The sequence below is a fragment of the Ranitomeya variabilis genome, chromosome 8, assembly GCF_051348905.1.
Source record: "Ranitomeya variabilis isolate aRanVar5 chromosome 8, aRanVar5.hap1, whole genome shotgun sequence".
Lineage (NCBI taxonomy): Eukaryota > Metazoa > Chordata > Amphibia > Anura > Dendrobatidae > Ranitomeya > Ranitomeya variabilis.
Window position 1 is genome coordinate 173,087,732 of NC_135239.1, and position 27,052 is coordinate 173,114,783.

At 40.9% G+C, this 27,052-nt stretch overlaps 1 protein-coding gene across 1 annotated transcript in view; it reads left to right on the forward strand.

Annotated features, from left to right (window-relative positions):
- The first annotated feature begins 364 nt into the window (after positions 1–364).
- STAB1 (stabilin 1) overlaps positions 365–27,052 on the forward strand; it is a 191,501-nt gene continuing 164,813 nt past the window's right edge. The window contains exons 1-11 of the mRNA XM_077276156.1: positions 365–537; positions 9,665–9,801; positions 11,502–11,617; positions 14,025–14,110; positions 15,050–15,119; positions 15,422–15,517; positions 15,633–15,749; positions 20,437–20,633; positions 22,075–22,205; positions 23,537–23,664; positions 25,861–25,940. Of these exons, the coding sequence (XP_077132271.1) occupies positions 469–537; positions 9,665–9,801; positions 11,502–11,617; positions 14,025–14,110; positions 15,050–15,119; positions 15,422–15,517; positions 15,633–15,749; positions 20,437–20,633; positions 22,075–22,205; positions 23,537–23,664; positions 25,861–25,940 (1,227 nt within the window). The 5' untranslated portion in view covers positions 365–468. The remainder of the gene's footprint in view (positions 538–9,664; positions 9,802–11,501; positions 11,618–14,024; positions 14,111–15,049; positions 15,120–15,421; positions 15,518–15,632; positions 15,750–20,436; positions 20,634–22,074; positions 22,206–23,536; positions 23,665–25,860; positions 25,941–27,052) is intronic.

Sequence of the window (27,052 nt, forward strand, 5' to 3'; positions counted from 1 at the left end):
TAATTTAACAAAGTAAATAGAAAACTGATAAACTATTTATGCTTAAAACAAAGCAGATAAAGTGTAAATAAATGTCGTCCATATATACTGTAAGGCCCTATAGACTGTAAGGCCACCACTTACACTCCTGTTAGTGTTAGGCCACAAAGTCATTCTGTTAAATGCTTTCTCGTCATTTTTAAGATTTTCACTAGGTGTCGTTTTTATTAAGGAGATTTCGGGTTTCCTTCCATGTGTTTTGAGCTGATAGGAAAAAGGAAGTCCGTAGTCGTTTCTGTTCTTCCCCCTGTTCATGTGTGCAAAGGAAATGAGGAGGTTGAGTTGTGTGTTTATTGGTTGACCAGATGAGGATCTCCGTGGCCAGTCCAGATCCTGCGGCAATGTCCACATAGCACTTGTCTAGCTTTCTATCCATATACAAGGCTTGAACCTGTAGTGTCTGATGAGGTGCTACCGACGGCGCTGACAATGCTCCTCTCTGGATTTGTCTTTATCCTTTTGATGGCCCATGCAGGAGCGGTATATCCACTCACTATGGTAGGTTCATCTTTTCTTACATTGGGAATATTATTTGTGTCCCTAAGTTATTTATGAAGGGGCATGGGCTCTGATTAGCAAAGACTGTTGTGTTACAGTGTGTTATCTGTGGTGTTACCCAGAACTTGCAGAACACCTAATGCACCTTGTTAGTATACTAACCTGCTGGGTTCCTCCTCGTTCCTTGCCACTGTTGTCCATATTCCCTACGATCTCTCTGCTTACACACCTGAGCGACTCGTCAGGTAAGTGGGACGGCAACACTTAGGGTAAGTTCACACTAGGCGTTTTTTCGGTAGCAAAACCTGATCTCTTGGCAGGAAAGAAGCTTCAAAAGCATGTTTTCCTTTGGTTTTTCTTGCGTTTTTTTGCAGCAGTTTTGGCATGCTAGACTTGTCTCCTGTGCATGCTGATAAAGTTTAGTCTTGGGAAAAAAGTCCTATTCCATAGAATCAGGTTTTGGCACAAAAAAGCAGCAAAACCGGATACCTGCATTTTTTCAGCGTTTTTTCCACCACCCATTCAATTCAATGGGTGAAAAACGTTGAAAGAAGTGACATGCTCTAGGTCCAAAAAAAACATGCAAAGCCCAAAATACTGAGGGCAAAAAAAAAAACAATGTGTGTGCATGATATTTTTGAAAACTCATAAGCTTTGCTGCTACTGTAAAACGTAGCTGAAAATGAGCATTAAAAAACGCAGCAAAAACGTCAAGTGTGAACTTATTCTTACAGGTAAAATTCACTGAGGCAGACAGGATCGATGACATGCCGTCTTACGGCCATATAACCAGAGATGGGATCAGCAAGTAACACTAAGTAATTGTCTGGTCATAAAAACCATCTGCATCTTTGCTCCCCATATTCTTATTTGCCTTGGCAGCAGCTGCCTGACACTAATTACTACAAATAAGTTTATTGTTCTCTTTTCCCTTTTCCCTATCATTTTACCTGGTGTTTTTCTTATTTAGTAATTCTGCCGTGTTTCTCCCTTTACATCTAGATAACTTTACATGTATCAGTGTTGAACCTCTAGCATTTTCTCCTTATGATAATTACTAGTGATGAGTGAAGGTGATATCTGAGCATTCTCGGGTGCCAACAGCGTGACTTCGGCATTCTCGAAAAATATATTCGAATCTTCGTGGCTGCATGTCTCGTGACTGATCGACAGTCGCGACATATGCCAGATTACCTGGCAATTCCTGCATGTGTTGTGGCTGTCGAACAGCCGCAGGGGACTCGAGCATATTTTTCGAGCACGCTGGAGTCACTCGGTTAGCACCGAAGCATGCTCAGATAACACCTTACCCAAGCATGTTCGCTCATCACTAATAATAATTACTTTAAACGTTGCAATATCATGCAAAAATTTAAATTTTGCTCTATTGTTTTGGCACCCCGCCATTATTAGTCACCCTATATGGGTACGTGTTAATAGCCACCCTCTGCTTTCTATTAGTCAGCCACTCATCTTTTCTCCCAGTCTGTTAGCTGCTTGGAGAAATCCAGTTTTCCTTCCATCAGAAAACCATGGAGGATCTTGGTCTATAGAAAGCTGTTTATACCAAGGATTTAGAATAAGCAGTTAGTGACTTTCTCATAGATAGTGGGGGACTTTTCTGATCGCTCTTATATCACGTCAGAAATTCTGTTCCCAACTGATAAGAGGATTTCTACTCATTAAGCATCTGTCGTTAAAATGGATATATTTTGCATTATATGATGAAAATTTTCTTTTGTATAACTCATTTTGTGATTTTCCTGAATATCGTCTTGGTTTCTTAATAAGCTCCTCAAGATGTGTACAATCCCCTGTACATGGACAATTCCACAACTAATAAGTTTCCTGAAAGTGCACACACTAGCAGGAACACGCAGTACACTCATGCCGAGATAGGGATTTATCTACGCGGTCGTCTTGTGGTTGAGTTTTGCATGGAGCCGTAAAAGGGCTGACTTAGAAGTGCAGGAACCTGTAGTGTTGCTCCATATGGCTTCAGAGTTTTGTGGGGGGGGGGGGGGTTAGTGGGAATCTTCAGCTCTTAACTCTGATCCATGTATAAACCTGTGTAAGGCTATGTTCACGTGTCCAGTAGTGATCAGTTAGAACGGACCCAGCAGCAATCCGTTGGCAAAAAAAAGTTGTCCAAACACAACTTTTTAGTCCATTTTTAAATAACTGGATGTTTTTTTAACATTGAAGTCTATGGAAAATGGATCCGTTAATCAGCCATCCGGTTTTCTTTAATTTGTAACTGATCCATTTTTTTGCTTTCTGGATCCAGAGCTGCTTATCATTTCAATTGACTGTTCAGAGTAAGCTTTCATGTGGGTACATAAGGAATAACACTATTTTTAGCCATAGCATAAATCCTTCATATGTATCCCTCATGTTTTACCAGTTTTCTCCTGTGCAGACTCTTACATTTTCAGTTGTCTCTGAGCTAGTAGGTATAGACTAGCTGCTATGTTGTTGCAATATGCAGCTCCCACTCTTCCATAAAGACCGCCGCTATGGAGTGTATGGTTTATTGTGGTCATATGGACAGATACTTTTGGTCTCTGTGCTGCCTCTCTGATCAATGCCCTCCTTGTCCGGGCTGAGAGTTTTGGTGGACGGCTCTCTCTTGGAAGGTTTGTTATTTTACCACATTCTTTCCATTTGATGATAATGGATTTGAAGGTGCTCCGGGGGATCATCAGATATTTGGATTTTTTTTATAGCCTCACTTTGACTTGTACTTCTCAACAACTTTATCCCTGACTTTTTAGAGGATCTCCTTGGTCTTCATGGTGTTTGGTTAGTGGTGCCTCTTGTTCATGGTGTTTGGTTAGTGGTGCCTCTTGTTCATGGTGTTTGGTTAGTGGTGCCTCTTGTTCATGGTGTTTGGTTAGTGGTGCCTCTTGTTCATGGTGTTTGGTTAGTGGTGCCTCTTGTTCATGGTGTTTGGTTAGTGGTGCCTCTTGTTCATGGTGTTTGGTTAGTGGTGCCTCTTATTCATAGTGTTGTTTGGTTAGTGGTGCCTCTTATTCATGGTGTTGTGTGGTTAGTGGTGCCTCTTATTCATGGTGTTGTTTGGTTAGTGGTGCCTCTTGTTCATGGTGTTTTGGTTAGTGGTGCCTCTTGTTCATGGTGTTTGGTTAGTGGTGCCTCTTATTCATGGTGTTGTTTGGTTAGTGGTGCCTCTTATTCATGGTGTTGTTTGGTTAGTGGTGCCTCTTGTTCATGGTGTTTTGGTTAGTGGTGCCTCTTGTTCATGGTGTTTGGTTAGTGGTGCCTCTTATTCATGGTGTTGTTTGGTTAGTGGTGCCTCTTATTCATGGTGTTGTTTGGTTAGTGGTGCCTCTTGTTCATGGTGTTTTGGTTAGTGGTGCCTCTTGTTCATGGTGTTTGGTTAGTGGTGCCTCTTGTTCATGGTGTTTGGTTAGTGGTGCCTCTTATTCATGGTGTTTGGTTAGTGGTGCCTCTTATTCATGGTGTTGTTTGGTTAGTGGTGCCTCTTATTCATGGTGTTGTTTGGTTAGTGGTGCCTCTTATTCATGGTGTTGTTTGGTTAGTGGTGCCTCTTATTCATGGTGTTTGGTCAGTGGTGCCTCTTATTCATGGTGTTGTTTGGTTAGTGGTGCCTCTTATTCATGGTGTTTGGTCAGTGGTGCCTCTTGTTCATGGTGTTGTTTGGTTAGTGGTGCCTCTTGTTCATGGTGTTTGGTCAGTGGTGCCTCTTGTTCATGGTGTTTGGTTAGTGGTGCCTCTTGTTCATGGTGTTTGGTTAGTGGTGCCTCTTGTTCATGGTGTTGTTTGGTTAGTGGTGCCTCTTGTTCATGGTGTTTGGTTAGTGGTGCCTCTTATTCATGGTGTTGTTTGGTTAGTGGTGCCTCTTATTCATGGTGTTGTTTGGTTAGTGGTGCCTCTTATTCATGGTGTTGTTTGGTTAGTGGTGCCTCTTGTTCATGGTGTTTGGTTAGTGGTGCCTCTTGTTCATGGTGTTTGGTTAGTGGTGCCTCTTATTCATGGTGTTGTTTGGTTAGTGGTGCCTCTTATTCATGGTGTTTGGTTAGTGGTGCCTCTTGTTCATGGTGGTGTTTGGTTAGTGGTGCCTCTTGTTCATGGTGTTTGGTTAGTGGTGTCTCTTGTTCATGGTATTGCTGCCTATGTGGCTTTTCAGAAAAGGTAAAGTGTACATATACTGACAGCCGTGTGACACTTAGACGTCCTTTCACTAAGCATGTGATGTATGAAGATAATTGCTTGCATAAATTTTTAGGAGCTTCATAGTAAAAGGGGTGAATACATATGCACATGACAATTTTTAGTTATTTGATCCCATAAATGTAATTTATGCCTATATTTTTCTTACTTCAGCAAGGTAGACTATTTAGTGCTGATGCAGCAGACACAAATCAGATTACAAATATATTTTATATTACAGTTTATAATGTAACAATTTATGTTAAAAGCCAAGGTGGTGAATACTTTTGCAAAACACTGTAAAGTATAAAGCAATGAGATACGGAAGGGGACACAAGGAAGTGTGTGCTAAATAATGCAGCTGAGAAATATAGCCAAAAAATTCAAAGTAACCAAACACCCCTAGCTAAAATAGTTAATTCCCCAGATGTATCCTCGCACAAAGCATAAAGGCGAAACGCTTGTCACAAGGGGTGGATCTCGCATCTCCCTGACCATTTCAGTATTATCTTTGCAGCAGCTCTCTTGCGAGTGCATGTTCAACGATTATCGGCCCATATAAAAGGGCCTTTGGCATAGGTATTATTTTTCGTTTTCTCTCCATCTCTGTTGACCTTTTGTAACTACATACAAAAATACTGCTGAATCTGTCATCATCTTTTGAATAATCAGTGATCAGGCAGGATACATAAAACAGAAGTGAATGTGAGAAGTTTAAAAACTTGTAGCAGGAAAGCACAACCATCTTTAAAAACATTAATGTCCCTCAAATTCAGTCCTCAACAATTTCTTACAGGTCATATTTTTCTTGATCTCAGAAATACTGATCTCAGGATTTTTTTTCCATCTCAGGAGTGGCAGCGAAACACTAGAGGGAAACTTGTAAGAACTGATCCCATAGTTTTCAACTAGCTCAAGAGTAGTGCCTGATCACAAAACTCTGCATTTTGCAATTTTTGATCCGACTCCATAGTTTGGCAGTGGAAACTGGTAAATATTAGTTGACCTAAAGTACCTGGCAGTAACTACTACACCCTGAACGGAACTGGGCAGTCCAGCTCTGTTTAATTCTTACATCTGGCTGCCAGCGTAGCAAAGATCAGCTGATCAGTGGGGGGTGTCAGATATCGGACCCTCAACAATCTGATATTAATTACCTATCCTGGGGACAGGTCATCAATAATACAGCTCTGGCAAAAATTAAGAGACCACCACATCAAAGCCCTGTCATGGGCATCCCAATCTCCAGACCTGAACCCCATTGAAAACCTCTGGAATGTAATCAAGAGGATGATGGATAGTCACAAGCCATCACACGAAGAAGAACTTCTTACATTATTGCGCCAGAAGCAGTGTGAAAGACTGGTGGAAAGCATGCCAAGACGCATGAAAGCTGTGATTAACAATCATGGTTATTCCACAAAATATTGATTTCTGAACTCTTCCCGAGTTAAAACATTAGTATTGCTGTTTCCAAATGATTATGAACTTGTTTTCTTTGCAGTATTTGAGGTCTGAAAGCACTGTTTGTTTTTTATTTTGACCATTTTTCTTTGTCAGAAAAAAAAAATTATTATTGCTTGGAAATTTGGAGACGTTGTCAGAAGATTTATAGAATAAAGGAACAATTTTAAATTTTACTCAAAAAATCAGACAAACTGAACATTTTGCAGTGGTCTCTTAATTTTTGCCAGAGCTGTATATGTCTTTTTGCCTTTTTGTTATCAGACTATCAGGACACGGTGCTGGAAAACCAGGACACCTTTGTTGGGTCACTGATGGGCTTTCAGAGGGAGCATGCTTCTTTAACATCTCAAATGCCTAAGTTTCTGTACCCCATAGCATCCAAGGGATTAAAAGTAATCTGTCATGTAAATAAAATGCTATTAACCTGCAGATATGGGGTCAATCTACAGGTTTATAGCGTTCTGAAACTGCCTGGTGCCCACATGGAGAGCCCCGCTGCCCACACTGAGAGCCCCGCTGCTGGGAGGAAATAAACTTTAATCCTCCCAGCAACCTTGGGCTTTCAGTCATAGGAGTGGGCCAGCGTGGCTTCAGTCACCACTCAGTGCATAGTGAGCGGTGGCTGTAACCAGGCCTCGGCTCTCACTGACAGCCGATTCTGCGTTAGAGGCGGCCGTAAGTCTGCGCAGCATCAATGGTTGGTTGTAAATGACGTTTGAATGCTGTAGCTAAGCGAAGGATTGTACAGGTAAGCATGAGATAGTCATATAAAATGAGTCTGATCAGATCTCAGCCTCTTATCATACATCACAGTGCTGGATGTTACCATATATGAAAAAAAGTCAAAAAGTTCTTATAAGGTGGCTGCTAAGTATATGTAAAGTGATGGATGGACATATTGCCCCGTTTTGTCCATATATGTGTATATTTATTACGTCTATGTATATTTGATACTTCAATAAATTTGTTCTGATTGTTTTTGATACCTCTATCGCTTTGTGTGGATTTTTGGTCAATAACTAATTTCACTATAAATTATGGATTATTAGACCTGCTGACATTTGTCTTTGCTCCACAACTTAGTGTCATTCTCTATAGGTTTATATTGCCCCGTTCCACCTTGAAGACATCAGTGCTGTGTACAATGTAAAGCGTAATGTGAACTGTGTTGTGATGCATTGTAGTGTTCTGCCCAGCAACAGTCGGTGAGTAGCGTAAGATAGTTAAATGTTGGGACTAGCCCAGAGAAAAAGGGGCTATGCAGCAGAATCAGAAAGGACTTCATGGTAGTGAGTCAGACAGGGCCTAGCTTGCACCTAGAGCAGACATTTGGTCTGAGTGCTCAGCAGGGCTACATGCAGTGGGTGTTTTTTGAAAAGAGAGAAAGGAGATTGGGACAGAGATAGCGTGATACTGAGGAACAGACCGAGAGACAGAGTTACAGAGATGCAGAGAGAAGGACAGTGCCAGCTCAGAGGACTGACCAGAGAGCATTGTGACGAAGTGAGAAGGGTCTGGAGAAGGCACACCTAGCAGCAAGGCCCCGAGTAGCTTACAGCTCTTAAAGGTAACGGGCCAGGATGGAATAGAACGTGAGATGAAATGAGCATCCCAGGAAGGAGTTCCATAAGTGTCAAAGAGCTTGAAGCTGATTCCGGCCATATTGGCATTATCCATTTAAAAGGGAAAAGACACAGAACTGCGGGAGGGAAAAAAAAATACTTTCACAGACCACAGACTGTACTGTGGTGGTGAAGGACATGAGACCAGTGGAGGCAGGAATGTGTGGAGCTGAGGTATTCACAAGACCAGGCTTGGACTGACCCATAGGAGAATCCTCCGGTGGGCCCCTGTGCAAGAGTGGGCTGCCATCCTCTTATATGGGCAGTACTTAACACCATATACCGTGTATCCGGCACCCATTATCTCCAGAAAATATCATATGCCATAACAATAAAATCACCTGGGTCAAAACAGCTCTGAAACATCAAGCTATTGGCTCTGAAGGTGTCCTGTTGTATCTAGCAAAATGATAGCAGCCTTGGGAGGTGCGATCTCTGGATAAGATTTGTATTTTCACAACTCCTCACAGATGCTCAATTAGATTCAGATCTGAGGAGTTTGGAGGTCAAGTCAACACCTTGCACCCTTTATGTTCCTCAACAAACTATTCCTGGACAATTATTGTTGTGTGATAGGGCATTATCTTACTTAAAGATACCACAGGCATTTGCGAGTAGGGATGCTATAAAGGAATGGTCTTGGTGTGCAAAAAGTGCAATGTAGTTAGCACATAACAACGAACATACCCACAAATGCAAGGACGAAGGACATCTCTTTCACTACCGGTAAGTAGTGATGAGCGAGTATGCTCGTTACTCGGGTTTCTCAGAGCATGCTGCGTCGACATAAACTAAATCTCTGAGCACGCCAAAATACTCGAAGACCACCCGAGCATGCTCAGAGAAACCCGAGTAACAAGCATACTCGCTCATCACTACCAGTAAGTGATGCATACGCATAGGCTTTACACATTCACTTGTCCTTTTGGAGGTGCTCTTGGTGATGAATAGGGGTCAGCCTTTGTTACTGGTTGCCTTTCTGTCACCGGCTCTCTTTTCATGGTCACTTTTTGCAGGTACTAATTGCCTCATATCAAGACCACCCCAAAACAGCTGTTCTTTGGAAATTATCTGACTTTGATACTTTAGCCATTTTCTTCTTTCAAGCTCATCAACTTACAGAGTACCCCAATATAGTCATTAAGGTCTGTTGGGTGCCACAGGCATCTGGCAAGGAGTCCAGCTCCTACGGAGAACAATGCAATAAAATAATATTGTGAACCGAGCTTAAAGCTGGCCATACAGATCAGATGAATACTAACCAAACGATTCTTCAGCCAATCGTTTGGCCAACAGCCATCTCAGCTGACATACAAAGGAGCGTTCATTTGGCCAAGTGCTCATGTGTTCTCTTTGAGAAAGCTGCTGGCTGACACATCAGCCGGTGGTGACTTATCTCCAGGAGAACAATGTGATCAACAATCCGAAATTGGACATGCACGATCAACATCTCTCCCAGCTCATCAGTTGGCTGGCCCCACCATACATTAGACCATTGGCCGAACCCATCGATATTGGCGGGATCAGCCTATATTAGTGTGTGTATGGGGGCCTTAACCTGCTTACGTTTGCATTGCTTCCAATTTTTCCCATATATTCACAGGTTGTATTCTGAAAAATAAAAATGTGAGTAATTCCAGAGGAGGCAACTCACTACTCACATATTTATGATATATGCTTGGACTTTCGATGTGGACTTTTTATACTGAGATCAGTAGTGTGTCTGTTATTGCTGGAAATACTTTTAGATGGGTGAAAAAATGTGTAGGTCATTTCAGGATAGCTATGCTCAGAGTTCCTTCAGTCAAGCTTATTTTTATTGTATATTCACATATTCTTTATTACAGGTAAAAAGTAAACGTTGTGATGAGAGAAAAATACTACTGAGTGAATCCGAATGCATGCCCTGTGCTGTTGCTGACAGGTACTCCTGTCCTAAAGGTACTACAAAGAAAACTTCTGCAATAGGAAATCCTGGATGCAGGTAAGAATACCTAGTGCTACATATAATGGAGATTAAAAGTCTACACACCCTTGTTGAAATCCCAGGATTTTTTATGTTAGAAAAAAACCATACCAAGAGAAGAATCATTTCAGAATTAATTCCACCATAATATGTACAATTAAATTGAAAAATAAAAATTAAGAACTAAAATGTTGTTGCATAAATATTCAAACCGTTAAATTGATACTTCATTGAAGTACCCTTTGAATTTGTGATAGACCCCTACACAAAACGGCTGAATGGCACATCTAGAAATGACAACCTATGCCCACTCTTCCATGCAGTAGCGCTCCAAATTTGTCAGCTCCCTTTTCCGGTCTCCCATAGATTTTAAATTGGATTTAGGTCTGCTCTCTGGCTAGGTCATTCCAAAAACCTTATTCTTCTTCTGGTGAAGTCATTCTTTCATTGATTTGGAGAAATGCTTAGGGTTGATGTCATGCTGAAAGGTGAAAGTGATCTTCAGCCCTTTAGCAGATGCCTAAAGGTCTTGTTGCAAAATGTACCTAATTGTTACTGTTTATAATTTTCTCCACCTTGAGTAAAGCCCCAGTTCCAGCTGCCGTAAAACAGCCCCAAAAGATAATGCCTCCACCATGCTTCATTGTGGATATGGTGTTATTTTGATGCACAGTGTTGGCTTTGTGCCAATCATACCTTTTGGAATAATGGCCAAAAACATTCAACCTTGGCCTCATCAAACCATAGCACTTTTTCCCACATGCTTTTTGCAGACTTGAGGAAGATTTTGGCAAAACACAGCCAGTCTTTGATGCTTTTCTTTGTGAAAAAAGGTCACCCTACTCCCACAGGCCAGACATGGAAAATATGCGAGATTGTTGTCATGCAGCTCTTGTAAAGTTGCTGTAGGCTTCTTTCATTGCCTCCCAGTCCAATTTTCTTCTTATCTTTCATCAATTTTTGAGGGACGTCCAGTTCTAGGTAATGTTGCTATTGTGCCAAACTAAGCTACTTCTTGATGATGGTCTTCATAGTTTTCACTTGTATATCTCACGCCTTGGAAAAATGTTGTACCCTTTTCCTAACTGATACCTTTCAACAATGAGATCCTTTGCTGTGTTGTAAGCAGATTACTGACCATGGATTTTACTGCGAAGTGCAGCTAAAAATAATCAGTAAAATCCTACTGGAACAGCTAAAATTTTATATGGGGTTAATCAGAATCACTGTAAATGATGGCAGCTGAAAATTTCAGTTTTTCTAAATGGCTTTGTACCAATTTATGGTAAAGGTGGAAAAAGTTCTGAAATGATTCTTCTTGGCATGATTTTTTTCTACATGATTAAAAAATTGAATTTTAACACGGGTGTGTAGACTTTTTGCATCCACTGTTTATAACAGGAGTAACCTGGCTCTGGTTACTTCCATATTGGGGCCAGTGACATCATATCTACAGATTTCTGCCTGTTTGTATTTGCAAGCGGCAGGTTTTGCGCTTCAAATAGAACCGGTACATGATACATTCTGCTAGGCCGATATCTGCAGATGTGATGACCCCAACCTTACCTCCTAATACGGAAATGAGCGAAGTCGGATTAACCCTTTGAATTCCAAAAGAAGACAACTCTGAGACACATTTTTCAGCTGAAAATTGTTTAATTGGTGCAGGTATCTAGACTGTAGATACTTCATATAAATTATGTCTGCTTGGGTCATAGATATTCGGTGAATATGGGCGGAGTGGTCCTATCAATGCAGGGCTGTAGTCACATGTGTCAGACCGTTGTTATTCAACCTCAATGCTGCAAAGGATACTGGGGCACTTCATGTATCGGTACGTACGCTTACCTCCTTTGCAAAATGTAGTAGAACTAAGAAATAATTTTGCTAACCTATATTGTTTTAATCGAAATTATCATTCTTTGAGTTTCAGATATTTGTATGGAGCATTGCGGCTTTAAGTCTCCTCATCTCGGCATGCTTAGCATGTCAATCTCCGCAAGGAGAAACGATACTTCTTGGATAATGGTCAGACGCCTCTCACACAGCCAAACCAGATCTCCTCTTTGCACTGACACGGGGCAGTACCCCGAAACACAGTGTCTGCAAATTGCGGTTCTGGTTTGGCTATTATCCTAAGTCATGTGACAAGGCTCGGTAAAGGGTCAACATTGACTTGTAGGATTTCTACCATCCAATGGGTGGCACTAGAGTTCTAGTTCTCTTCGTCTCTGAAGAGACAATTTGCATAATTAACATATTTCTCAGAGGAGCACTGCGGATTTAAGTCTCCTCATCTCGGCATGCTTAGCATGTCAATCTCCGAAAGGAGAAACTATACTTCTTAGATATTTGTATCATCATGTACATCATTTGTCCACCTAGAACATGTTCATCCAATATCTCATCTAGACAGTCAAACCTAGTACATTTTTGAGAGGAAGAGGCTTCAGGAAACGCAATTTTATTTTATTTTTTCCAGCATAAGAAAACCATCAGATCACCAGACTAGTAACGGCTTCGTCCAGGGTGATCGGCAGCTTGAGCAGAGCTTGTCAAAATAATCAAGTCAGAGAAAAGCAGGCACCCAGTCCGTCTTAAGAAAACTTTTGTTTCTTGTAACTTTATTCCATACGTGCTAAAACCACTGAACACCCATCCTCAAACATCTGACGCGTTTTGGAATTAACCTTTCTTGTTCATAATAAGGAAGCTTGCTTCCGAAACGCGTGAGATGAGGATTTGTTTTTGGTTTTTTTTTGCACTTATGGAATGAATAAAGTTACAATAAAAACAAAGTTTTCTCAAGAAGGATGAAGTGCCTGATTTTTTTTTATTTAGATTTTTTTTTTTTTTGGTGAAGATGGATTAGTTTCTTGAGCGCTTTTTGGACGTTTTTGATCCTTGACTTCAGCATTATTCCAGTATTTCTGTTGCATCTTTTTTACTTACATTTTCCGGTCATTCATTTTTGAACTCTATTCAACAATAAAGAAACCGCTAAACACTCAAAAAACGAAGCTCGGGCGTATTCCGAGTCATCCTATTGACTTCTATTGTGGAGTACAGAGCATCTTCAGAGCGGATTACTTCTTTTAACCGCTTGGAAACCTGAAGCAGTTAGAAGACGTTCAAACACACTGTACATATGCAATGTTCATTCTTTTGAGCATTTTCTGAGCACTTTTTCAGACTCTTTCTGGAGCGGAATATGCCTGAAAAAGACGTCGTGTGCACATACCCTTAGACTGGTTTCACACTTTCGCCTTTTGCTGTCAGAGTACGGATCACAATGACCCGGTTTTTGACCCAACAGCCTTTTAGGTATATAATATATCATTACGTTGAGTTCGGGTCTGGAGACCCACAGCTGGTCTGGACAAAACAATTCCTTTTTTTTTACGTCAGATTGAGATATAAAAAAAAACAAAAACAAAATATTTTTAAAGAATACATTTAACACAAAAACCTGATTTAGTCAATCAATTTCTGATATGATATTCCCTGTAAGAGTAGCTCTTGACTGCGTTTGTAAGACCACCATGTACCCGCTGACCATCTGATATTTATTTTGGCCTCCTAACTAAATTTAAATGCACTATCCCTTAGTTCTCCCAGGACATGAGCTACAACCAGAGGTTTTGACAGCAGCTTTCAACCCTCATCCCATTGAAGACACATGAATAGTGATGAGCCATCGTGCTGGGATAAGGTGTTATCTGAGCATGCTTGTGTGTTAATAGAGTGACTTTGGCGTACTCAAATAATATGTCCGAGTCCCCGCACCTTCACCTTCGACAGCTGCAACACACGCAGGAACTCACTAACAAACAGACAATCCCTGCATGTGTTATGGCTGTCGAACAGCCGTGAGACATGCAACCGCGGGGACTCGAACATATTATTCGAGCATGCCAAAGATACTTTATTAACACATGAGCATGCTCAGATAACACCTTATCCCAGCGCGTTGGCTCATCATCACTACACATGAGCACTTAGCCGAACAGCCATGTTTATGGGGACCGATTCTCTTTAAAGTGTATGAGTGTTCCTGGAATTTCCCTTCAGTTATTTTCCAAAGGAAGAATAAATCAATATTAATGGTTCCTTTTATAAGAATACCGAATAGAATATTATGGAAGTTCTAGGCTTTGTTTTCAGAAATAAGAAGAAATATATGAATACAATTCTGAAAATCTGCGTCTCTCGTAACCTATTGTCATGTAACCCGTTCACAGAATGTCCTGGAGGAGCTTTAAACCCATGCAAAGGTCATGGCACGTGCATGGATGGACTGCAAGGAAACGGGACATGTACATGTAATGTAAGTGCAAGCATCTGGGGAAGAGTCCGGCTTCCTACAGTATTAAAATGGCAAATATTCATTTTTTGAGGCCATGCATAAGTAGATCAGGCATTTGCAATAGCTTAATAATGTTAATGCAAGGAAGTAAACTCTATAATGGGATATACAAAAGACCATCACAATTATCTACAAAAGACCATCACAATTATCTATTATGGTCATAGGTGGATTTTTTCCTTCATGGTCCCAAAAAATCTAGGGATTCTGTTTGCATTAAGAGCAAAACTTCTTAGATTTTTAAGACTGGATGATAAACCTTATACAGCTGTTGTCAGGGTCATGTAGGACCCTCTGAGTTAATTTTTGGCAAATGATCTAATGTGTATGGGCAGAGAGAAGAAAAACTGCAGCACTCTAGAAAATGTAAGTCCTGTTTGTACTCTGACATGTTGCAATGTTTCATCCCCTCTTTAGGGGTCTTTATCAGACAATGTACAACATTTCCTAATGCAACACATTTATATTGTATAGTCGTGAGTGCTGCAGTCTCTCCATTTTCAGTGTACTAAGGATTCAATTATTCTTACAGAATCTATCCAATTTCAAAGACAACGGACTTTTAAAAACCAACCGTGAATGATGTGACTTGGATGACTAGTCCAGGAGGCGGGTCCTCGGCGGCTTTTCTCTGCTGCGCTCCCCTTGACTGACAGGTCTTCCCTTATACACAGAGACATCAGGAGAGACCAGTCAGTCTAGGGGAACAGGACGAGTTAAAGATGCGAGGAATCTGATGCTTGGATTAGTCATCCCAGAGGTATCATACCTGGCCGGTGCTCAAAACTATGGTTTTACGAAAAGTTACAGGACTTTGAACGTAAACTTCTGCAATGATGAAGCCGTTCTCCGATTAATGCTACCCGTGGTTTGGGTAATAATCTGTTGTTTCCTTTACAGGAAGCATTCTCTGGTTTCTCTTGCGATGAATGCTCCGACCCCTTTCTGTACGGAGCAAACTGTAATGTTGGTAAGTCACTGCACAATGCTGTGCTAGTATTATCCTGCCTATTAAAGGGAACTTGTGAGATTTAGGCTGCCCGTAGTTGAAGGGGGGTTCATCAAATGCTTCGGAGACCTGTGTGTCTCGGATGACTTGTCTGATGCAAATGCCCTCCGCCCTGACCCGTATGACTGACAGGTCTTTCCCTATGTGTGTTTCGGGCTACATGAATCTTATGGCAGCTTCCTTTTAATATAAAACTTTATGACAGTAGTTTTCGTCACCAAATTTATCCAGTTCTATTAAACTGTGACATGTTTTTGATACAGCCTGTCCGTGCCAACATGGAGTTTGTAAAAATGGAATTTCCGGGGATGGAAGCTGTATCTGTGAAGCCGGGTATATGGGCTTGACATGCGAATTAGGTAAGAAAACTTATTAATTAATCTAGATGAAAATATATTTAGTTTGCGCGCCTATTGTCTAATTGTCAAAAACTGTATGGAAACCTTATTGATAAAAATAATTTAATTTCTGTAGAATCCTTATCATGCCAAGAAAAGAACTGTGGCCCAAATGCCCGCTGTGTGGAGTCGTCAGAATTGCTTAAATGTGATTGTATGCCTGGGTACTACAGGAAGGGCAGCACCTGCGAGGGTGAGTTGTCTTCTCCACCTCTGTTAAGCGATCCTGTTGATAAAAGTGTGATCATGTTCAAGAGTTGTTGAGGGTCAAAAGTCCATCAGGTCCAACCTATAATCTTAACCCGAGTATGCAAAGAAAGGAAAAGCCCCAAAAAGCGGGTGTTAATTGCCCCAAACTAGAGGAACAACATCCTTCTAAATATGGCATCTACTAAATCTCAGAAAATAACATCCTGGACTGAAACGTCGCACATGGGCCAATAAACCACTTTTATTTTTTCTATTGGAGTGCTGCCTTCATTTTTCTGGATAATAGATAGATAGATAGATAGATAGATAGATAGATAGATAGATAGATAGATAGATAGATAGCTAGCCACTAGTGATGAGCAAACGTCCTTGCATAAGGTGTTATCTGAGCATGCACGAGTGCTAACTGTCACGACACAGCTGTTGGGTGACTGACCCAGGACCAGGGGCTCCTTCTCTGTCCCTGACACTAGGGACGCCCTGCACCCCCCGGGATACTTCAGATGGCGAAGATGCCGGGGCCTCCACCCTTTCCTTATCTCCTAAGTTAGCCTCCATCTGTTCTCCTCCTCCACCCAGGGAAGAGGGGGCGCTACTGTGCACTGTAGTACACCAACCCGACAAACAAGGCAACACAGACAAGGGTTAACAGAAAACTCCAGGCATACAAAATATTCACTCACATATAACAGAGGAATGCATATGGGTGTGGAGGTAGGGGAATAAACAAAAACAGAGAAGGATAAGGAATTACCACACATGCAAATCAAGCAACAGTCACTAATAGCTCCTTCACCTCTCCTTCTCATACCATCTCCTTTCCCTCCATTAGCCATGCAGCAATAAAGCTCCCTCTGACAAGGATTAATATCAGAGCCCTGATTATAAAGGGAAAAGGAGTGGCTAACCGAGCTCAGCTGTGAGCACAGAGATTTCCAATATGGCCGATTAACCCCTGTTCTGCCAGAAGGAATAAACACATTTAAAATGAGGAAGTGCTTATTCTCAGCCCTGGAGTAGGAGCAATCAGACGCTGTGATTGCCTAACAAATAGGAAATTCATGTATGTGTTGTGGCTGTTGAACAGCTGCAAGACATTCAGCCGCGGGGACTCAAACATATTATTCGAGCACTCTGAAGTCACTCTGTTAGCACCCGAGCATGCTCAGGTAACCCCTTATCCGAACACGTTCTCTCATCACTATTTTGCATCATTAAGTGATGGGGCCCAAAAGACTACACCCCTGCTGCGTATGATGAGCGTGTAAATAAATCATCTGTTACTGGTATACAGGTCCAGAAATATTTGGACAGTGACTGAGGCTTTGTGATTTCAGCTCTGTAGTACACTATTTTTAATTAAAAATGAAACAGGTGAGATGCAATTGAAGCGCAGACTTTCAGGTTACCGTATATTAAAACAGTTGAACAAGAATATCCTGTGAAACATTTAAGAATTGCAACCATTTTTCTACAAATATATACCCAAAAAGCCTGGGAGCAGTATATTAATATCCCAGGATAAGAAGAGATTCAATCAATAGTAACCCCTTCGCGTCATGCGCCGTACATGTACTGGGCTTGTCATGTCTTCCCCTTTGATGTTGGCTCCGGCGCTGAGCCCACATCTTCCCCGGCACATGTCAGCTATTTTGAACAGCTGACATGTGCCTCTAACAGCTGCAGGTGGAATCGCGATCCACCCGCGGCTGTTAACCTGTCAATCTCTGACAGCAGCATTTAACTTGCTCTTCTGGCAAGTGCGCTGGAAATCCCACCCATCTGTGACCCCCGTCACGTGTTCTCGGGTCACCGATGGGTTGGCATGACAATCAGAGGTCCCCAGCAGACCTCTATGGTTGTCATAGCCAGATTGCTATGAGCACCGCCCGGTGGGCGGCGCTCCTAGCAAGTGAGCATTTCTGCTACATACAGGCAATCTGATCATCACCTGTATGTAGCAGAGCTGACCGGACAGCTGCAGCCTCTAATCTCCCATGGAGACTGTTGTGAATTTGCTTTTTGCTCCCTCTAGTGGTTACTAGTTTTTTGACTCTGGTTTTTCTGTCATTCCTTTTATCCGCACCTGGGTCGTTAGTTAGGGGTGTTGCTATATAAGCTCCCTGGACCTTCAGTTCAATGCCTGGCAACGTAGTTATCAGAGCTAGTCTGCTGTGCTCTTGTCTACTGATCCTGGTTCCAGTTATATCAGCTAAGTCTGCCTTTTGCTTTTTGCTATTTGTTGTGGTTTTGTATTTTTGTCCAGCTTGTTCCAAATCTATATCCTGACCTTTGCTGGAAGCTCTAGGGGGGCTGGTGTTCTCCCCCCGGACCGTTAGACGGTTCGGGGGTTCTTGAATTTCCAGTGTGGATTTTGATAGGGTTTTTGTTGACCATATAAGTTACCTTTCTTTATTCTGCTATCAGTAAGCGGGCCTCTCTGTGCTAAACCTGGTTCATTTCTGTGTTTGTCATTTCCTCTTACCTAACCGTCATTATTTGTGGGGGGCTTCTATCCAGCTTTGGGGTCCCCTTCTCTGGAGGCAAGAAAGGTCTTTGTTTTCCTCTACTAGGGGTAGCTAGATTCTCCGGCTGGCGCGTGTCATCTAGAATCAACGTAGGAATGATCCCCGGCTACTTCTAGTGTTGGCGTTAGGAGTAGATATATGGTCAACCCAGTTACCACTGCCCTATGAGCTGGATTTTTGTACTCTGCAGACTTCCACGTTCCTCTGAGACCCTCGCCATTGGGGTCATAACAGGAGACTATTGAAGCATACAAAAAAATAAATATATGGAAGTTCAAATCACCCGCCTTTCATCCCATTCAAAATAAAACAAACAAACAAAAAAAATCAAACATACACATATTTGATATCGCTGCGTTCAGAATTGCCCGATCTATCAAGCCATAAAAAGAATTGATCCGATCGGTAAACAGCGTAGCGAAAAAAAAGTCAAAACGCTAGAATAACTTTTTTTGGTCGCCGCAACATTGCATTAAAATGAAATAACAGGCGATCAAAAGATGATATACACACCAATAAGGTATCAAAAACATCAGCTCGGCGAGCAAAAAAATAAGCCTTCTCCAGGCCCCAGGTCCTGAAAAATGGAGACGATACATTTCTCAGAAAATGACGCTATTTTTTTTTTTTTTTTAATTTGGATTGTTTTTTCACCTTTTAAATAAAAAAAATAACCTCTGCATGTTTGATGTTTACGAAGTTTTAGCATTTGGTGAACATGGTAAAAAAATGATCCAAAAACCAGTTGTGGAATTGCACTTTTTTGCAATTTCACACAACTTGGAATTTTTTTCCCGTTTTCGAGTACATGATATGGTAGAACCAATGCTGTTGTTCAAAGTACAACTTGTCCTGCAAAAAATAAGCGCTCACATGGCCATATTGACGAAAAAATTAAAAAAGTTATGGCTGTGGGAAGAAGGGGAGAGAAAACCAGAAACACAAAAACGAAAAAGGGCTCAGTCATGAGCGGGGGTAGACAAAAAATATTTTTTGAGATAATGCATAAAACTGAGCATAAAATGACAGGGAAAAGCCTCCAAAAGGACACACAAATGCCTGAAGAACCAATAATGTAATGCTGCTATCCACCGAAGGAGATAGCCACAGGTACTAAATCCTAAAGTGCCAGTGCTGTGCTATAAATATAGGGTATAGTGGGACTCAGCTTGGAACCTCTTAGGTGGCACATTCTTTATAGGCAAACTACCTTCTTCTATGCATTGATTTATATGTATGCCGCCACTCTGAGGTTGGTGTGGAGGATCACCTTAGATTAGCTCTAGGTGTAGAGATACTGTAACTATACCCTATATTTATAGCACAGCACTGGCACTTTAGGATTTAGTACGTGGAGCTATCTCCTTCGGTGGATCTCTGCATTACATCTGAGTATTCTTCACTTGGGTGGATGTTGGGAAGGGATTTTTCTTCACCATGGAAATAACTTTGCGATCGTCCACCACTGTTGTCTTCTTAGGACATCCAGGCATTTTCAAGTTCCCAAGTTCACCTGGGCACTTTTTTCTTTTCTTTATCAGAATGTACCAAACTGTTGATTTGGCCACTCCTAACTATTCTGCTATCTCTCTGATAGATTTCTTATTTTTTTTCAGCCTAATGATGGTCTATTTCTCTTCCATTGATAGCTTCTTTGACCGCATGTTGTGGGTTCACAGCAACAGCTTTCAAATGCAAATGCCACACCTGGAATCAGCGCCAGACCTTGTACCTGCTTAATTGATGATTTTTGATGATTGAGGGAATAGCCCATGGAGCCCATTAGAAATCTTTTTAGATAATTGTACAATTGCCTTTTGACCCTTTGAGAAGAGGCAGCTACATATTAAAGAGCTGTAATTCCTAAACCCTCACTCCAAATTGGATGAGAATACCCACAAATTAAAACTGAGCATCTGCACTTAAGCCCATATTGGTTATATAACGTTACCTTGAATGTGTTTTGGCAAACAGCCTAATGCCAAAACCTGTCACTGTTCAAATATTTCTGGACCTAACTGTAAGTACTCACACCGGGTCTAATATGTAAAAACTAGTTCAGCGTAGATCTGAAAGTGCAAATACTCCCCAGTTTTTTTAAAAAAAAGCAGATTAGCAGTAACATTTGCTTTCTTTTACTAGCCAAGGACCCATGTAGACCTTCACCATGTAGTCCGTATGCTGTGTGCAAATCAACTGGGCCTCAACAGTACACATGTGAATGTAGAAAAGATTATTATGGCGATGGGAAAACGTGTCTCGCTTATAATCCATGTTCTTTTAACAATGGAGGGTGCCCTGAAAATTCAACAAAATGTGTATATAGAAGCCCTGGCAAGGTAAGTATTAATGACCATTTTCTTTTAATCTTTTACATATGTCATGCCATATTTAAAGGGAACCTGCTGTGTGATTCATCCTGCCTGAATAATCAGCGGCATGAATTCGAGTCTGGCTCCATTTATTCTAGCTGTGTATGTTTCACTCTAAAATTCTGCAACGTTTCAGGACAAACATACTTTGAAAAGCCTTCTGGGAACCATGTGTCTCAGATGACCAGTTCAAGGCCAGTCCCGGCGGCAACTTCCCTTCCCATCTGCCAGTCTAAGGAAGGCCACCGGGGACCTATCTTATAAAAGGCATCTGAGACACATAGTCCCTGGCCAGCCTTTCAAAGTATGTTCATCCTGAAACGTTGCAGCGTTTCAGTAAGGCTACATTCACACATCTGTTTTATCCATCCGTGTGCTTTTATTTTTTTTTATTTTTTTTTTCATTTCTGATAGAGATTAGTTGATCCATAAACACAACTTTATTAAAAACGGATTCCTGTCTCCAGTCCATGAGACTCGGAGCAGGTCCTTTTCTTATCCTGGCCCTTTTCCGACCATTAAAGTTTATAGGAATCCGTGAGATATGGATGAAAATTGGAAGATATCAGTGTTCCACTTGTCTTTAATTCATTTTTAACTGATCCATTACTAAGAGTCAATGAATAATAATAATAAAAAAAAAAGAAATAGTATTCCTGTTTCAGTTTTTAAAAACGGACACACGCGAGAAAAATGTTTAAGAAATAAAAAAATGCATGTGTGTGTGAATGTAGCAAAAAACATACACCGCTACAATGAGGTACCCAGTGTCTGATTCATGCTGTCCTTGATCAATGGTTTCAGCATTGATGTCAAAACAGACAGTACGAGATGTCTTAGGCCAGTGATTGGCTGCAGCGGTTATTTGCTGTAGATGTGCTGTGTCAAAATGCAGTGGTGGATGAGTAAAGTTAATTTTCCTAGACCATCTAAAGAGTGAAAGGAGAGCCCTTGAGTCCAAGTGTATTCAATCTATCCTCACCCTGACTGGCTGATGGCTCCAAGTCCTCACTGCCCCTCCTCCCTGCTGCTGCAAAGATCTCACACTACTCAGTACAAGCTGCGGCTGTTAGTAAGGCTGGCTGGTCAGAGATTGAATACACGTGGATTCATGAGCTCTCTTGCTATAGCTTTGAGTTTTCTCCATTCTAGAATAAGTCTTTTGGTATAAAATGGGGGCACAGGGACTATTGATACTTGGTAGATGTAAGACAGAGTATTTAAAAAAACAAAAACATACTCTTTCCACGTAGAAAAATCAAAATGCTGGCCACACTGAAATAGAGACAAAACAAATGACTATTGATTAAGCACATTGAGAATTGTCCCGTGCATTGGTATAATGGGCTGTAGAATGAAATATGCTGTGACATTGCTCTTCTTTGTACTAACTATAAGTAATTACCAGTCTTTTTGCAGTTGTTTGCCCGGAATGATAACCCGAAATGTTTCTATGGGGTGTTATTCTCCTTTCGTTTGTCGCATTTCAACATGCGGTAAAAGTGCACAGTGTGAAGAAGTATCTCCCGGAGTGCAGAGGTAAGTCTATTGATGGGTGACATCAGTTTACTATTTGCCGGGCCGGATTGTAATGTTTTGTATCTAGGATTTTATTAAATTAGTTAATTAGCAGTTTAACAATGTCACCTTAAAGTATATCTGTGCCTTCTGTAGTAGTTCAACTCACGTGTCTGTATACGGAGTTGGAAATAGACTGCACACCGTCTCTTTAAATCTTCGGTTGGTTTATTATTATGCGGCATAAACAAACAAGAAGGAAAAATAAACACAACCTTTCAGGCAAAAACAGGAAAACAAAAAAAAAAACAACAAAATGCTGCAACACAGTCCATACGTATGCAGATAACATCCCGCTCTGGAGCACGACAGGTTCAGTCTTTCTTCAGGACACAAAACCCACTGGAGACCCTCTCTCCAGTCTTGCTGACCAGAGACTGCCTCTAGAGTCCAGTTATTTAAACCCCAGACCATGTGACTATTTCCCCCATGTGACTAAACACATGACTGTGACATCACACAGGTCCTGTCAGCACACGGCGGTGCCAGGCTGCTGGTGGAGATAAGGTGGACATCCTCCCACCTACTCTATGGTTGTCCACATAAAATCCAGCCCATTTATGCAACTTAGCTGCAAAACCTCAACACCCAGTGTGCTCGAGGAAAATATTCTGGGTTTCACATCACTGACTCCACCAAGCTTAGTGACACACATCTCCCCTCCAGTACTCTACCAGTATATTTGTCACACTTCACACAAAATCTGCAGAGAAATAGATTTACCAGACTTTTTACCCCACAAAAAGTTAAAACTTATTTTGGTGCACATATATCTGTCTAATTTATCTTGGATTTGCCCATGTTCTCACGCACTGTAACTTTCTGTCCACTCTGCCAGCACTAAATGTCCTAGAACTTCCTTCCGCCTTACTTCCTAGCATGCATAGCTCCTGCCATTGTCCAACGGCCTAAATTGAAAGCTCCTGCTCTCCTGTCTGTGGTTTGACAGACAGGAGAGCAGGAGCCGAGAAACAGTCCTTCCCCCATTTTCTGTAAATTGTCTAAGTGCTAATTATGTAAACTTTCTGGCTGAATTGAACTTGGGGTATAGTAGTTCTGCTCCAGACACTTTTGATGACCAAGGACTGACCAGTTCAGCAGTTAGAGCAGTTTGCAGCATCCCCCAATTCCATTTTTTTTCAGTAACACATCAAATAATTCAGTGTTATAGGTGCATTACGTTGATAGCCTCTGTAAAAAAAATAAACAAAAATAAAAAACAATTAAATGTAACAACTTTGTTAATTTTACAAACTTCAAATGCATGAAATAAGAAATTCTATGTACCATAGGTGTGTTTGTCACGAAGGAGAGATTGGTGATGGCAAAAACTGCTATGGAAACCTGTTATATGAGATGCAGAAGCTGAATATTGATGATCAGAAAATGAGGAAACAGCCGGGTGCACTGAGACTTTTTGGTGAGACTAAATTCGATGGGTTTACCTGCTTGTGCCATGTAGGTCCAGTATGCAAGTATATAGCTTTAACCCATTCCCGATGTGGCCAATTTCCTTTTTTTTTTTCTTATTCCAAGAGTCCTAACTTTTTTATTTTTCCATTGACATAGCCATATGAGGGTTTGATTTTTGCCAGATGAGTTGTACTTTTAAATAACACTATCCATTTTATCATGTGATGTACTGGACAGCGGGAGAAAAAATTCCAGTGTTGCAAAATGGTGAAAAAAGGACGAATCCACAATTGTTTTTGTTTTTTATATTTTGATAGATCGGACTTTTACGAAAGCAGCAATACCAAATATGTGACATTTTTTATTATTTTATTTTTTTTTTTTTAATCAGATATTTTTTATTGTACATACCAAATACAACAGTATCCATACAAATAAACAAGGTACATTTGTGTTTTTGTTTTAAAAGAAACAACCCTTCCCCCTCCCCTCCCCTCTAAAGACCCATCTCCGACCAAACATGACTCCTGGAAAGAAGAGAAAACAAAAAAAAAAAGACAATACATACATACTATAATATTTGCAACTTTTTATCACAATCTCTGTCAATACGAGATAGAGAGTTTTTATTAATTTTTAATGGGGAAAAAGGGGGGTGATTTGCACTTTTATGTTTTTTATTTTTTCATATTTTTTAAAACATTTTGTTTTACTGTACTGTTTTCTTACTGTATTCGTTAGTCCCCTTAGGGGACTTGAATCTGCGATTGTCTGATCGCTTGTGCTATCTACAGCATTGCTGGATATAGCAAATATCACGGTCTAATATAGATGACAACCACAAGCTGGTTTTCAAATGACAGTCTTCAATAGACTCCCTTTTGTCATGGAAGCCTATCAGTGCCACACGATCATGTCACGGGCACACCAATGGAAGCATTGTATGAGGCGCTGCCCCTCTGATGTGTGTTAAATGCCGCTGTCATAGATTAAAAGTGGTATTTAAAAGGTTAACCTCGGCGGGCAGAGCTCCTCTCCACCTATGGCTGTTAGAAGCACATGATGGCTGAATAATACAGCCATCATCTGCTGGGAAATATGCAAACTCAGTATGCGATCCCACTTCAAAGTCAGGGAGTTGGCATATGACGTACCAGTATGTTATAGGACGGTAAGGAGTTAATAAAGGGAGAGGTAATATTTTTCTTAATTGACCAGGTGTGTTTACTTCTCAAGTTTCTTAATAGAGTAACATATAAAAAGTGTCAAATACTTTCCCTTGTGACAACAATTTTGGATAATCTTTTCTTATGAATCTTCATTGTGCCATTTCTCTGTTATTCCACCGGGTGTTACTAGTTTCCTGGTATAGGGGTGTGTCCCTAGAGTGTGATTGTCAGCCCTGATTGGACAGAGTCAAAGTGTGCAGGGACACACCCTCAACTGGTACCACCCAGTTGTAAATTTAATCACAAATTTTTAGGAGGACTAACAGAGGAATGTTATAAGGAAAGATGCTCCAGAATTACTAGATTTTTCAGTACTTAGTAAATTAGGTAAGGTTCTCTTTAAATTCCTGAGTGGTGTTCTCTGGGCTATGGTTGCATGCATCGCATCCCTGGGGACCCCTGATGAAGCCACAGCGAAACGTGCGTCGGGTGTTTGGTGGATTGGCCCTTTTGTTATTGTATACTTATTTTAATTATTTGTGGGTTTATTATTTATTGGCACTCTTTGTATAGACACTGTTTGATAATCATATCTAACCATATATTATTGATTGAATATTTGAGTACTATTCAATATTACAATTAATATAACAATTTGTGTTCTGTACCAAATACCTTGGGGTTCTCAGTATGGCTCACCCACCAATTTTAGCCTTTGTTTGCATTGCTGAATCCATTAGTTTTTAATATGTGTATTTGAATAAAGATTTTCTTCTTTTGATAACTGGTTTATTTCCCTTTGTCCTGGCACCCATTCTTCTCCTTCGGTTATCTTTATTGCATTGGTGCCTTCTGGGGACATGAATACCTATCACCTTTCAGGTTCACAATTTTCAGTCCTTATATTTTAGTCATTCATTTTAAATATTGAGATATGCAATGTCCTGTAATTAAAAAGCCATATCATGCTGTTTGTTCTTCAAGCACCACGTTTGTTAATACGGAGCTTATGTTCTCTTGCTTCTGTTTGATAGAGGAGGGGTGTGGATTGAGTTTGCGAAAATACGGTCCATTCACAGTGTTTGTTCCCCTTATAAAGCAACGTCACATGAACGTAAGTACAGACGGTACAATTGGTGACCTTATTGTAGAATTTTTGTCCTTACGGCGAAGGTTACACATGGAGATTTTGGTGTTACAATCCAATATTGCATCTAATGGTAGTGAATGGGGTGGCCTTGTGACCCGCAATGCAACTGTCGGAGAACATACAACAATTTTTGGGGCTTTTTTGCCGCAAGATTTTACCCAATTGACTTTAATTGTAAAAATATTTGGACTAAATACATTTCAAAATATTGAATGCACACAATAGTCTGATTTAATGATAAAAATTAATTTCTGGTAAAAAAAGGTGATCTTGACATTTTAATAACCACTTCTAATTTTTCATTTATTTTTCCTTTTCATTGTTCATTCTTCTGTATTTGATTTGCAACCTTTGACTTACATGTGACATGTCCATAATTTTATCTATTTTTTTTTTTCTCAGCTCAAAACTTGTCACGAGTGGAATCTCACACCCTTCCACTGTCCCTCTTACAGAGAAAGCACAAGATCTCACTCTTCCCTCTAATCCAGCACTACCGTGTAATAAATGGTAGCATCATTACCGTTCGGTGACAGTTTAGTAAAGTACGTGACAGCTCTGGATTAGTGCAAAAGAGCGAGAATCCCCCCTTTAACTGCAAGAGGGGCAGTTGAGGGTTGCGTGATCATGCTCTACGTGCCGGGATCCCACAATACAGAAGTTTGGAGTCCACTTTTGCTAGAAAGTTGGGCTCTTTCTGGGAGACATTCGAGGCCCTTTGGTGGCGGTCCTGGCGGACATTAGGGACCCTTCTGAGCACTTTAGCTAATAGGCGATTCTTCGTAGTAGCATACACTCTGAATGGCCACTTTATTAGAGACACTCGCCCTTTAAAGATCAGAGCTTTCCAGTAGGGAAATTAGACCCGTGATCATAAGCGTAGCCTAAAATCAAGTAAGCAAGTTGTCCGCAGATCAGTTTCGGTGTGAATTCACATTTCATCGAGGAAGTCTAGTGATATGAGCAACCTTCAACAAGTATTTCTGAAACGGCCAAACTTGTAGGGTTTTCTCAGTCAATGGTGGGCAGAGTATTTCTATAAGGGCTCCTTTTCACTTGCGAGAAATACGTGCGAG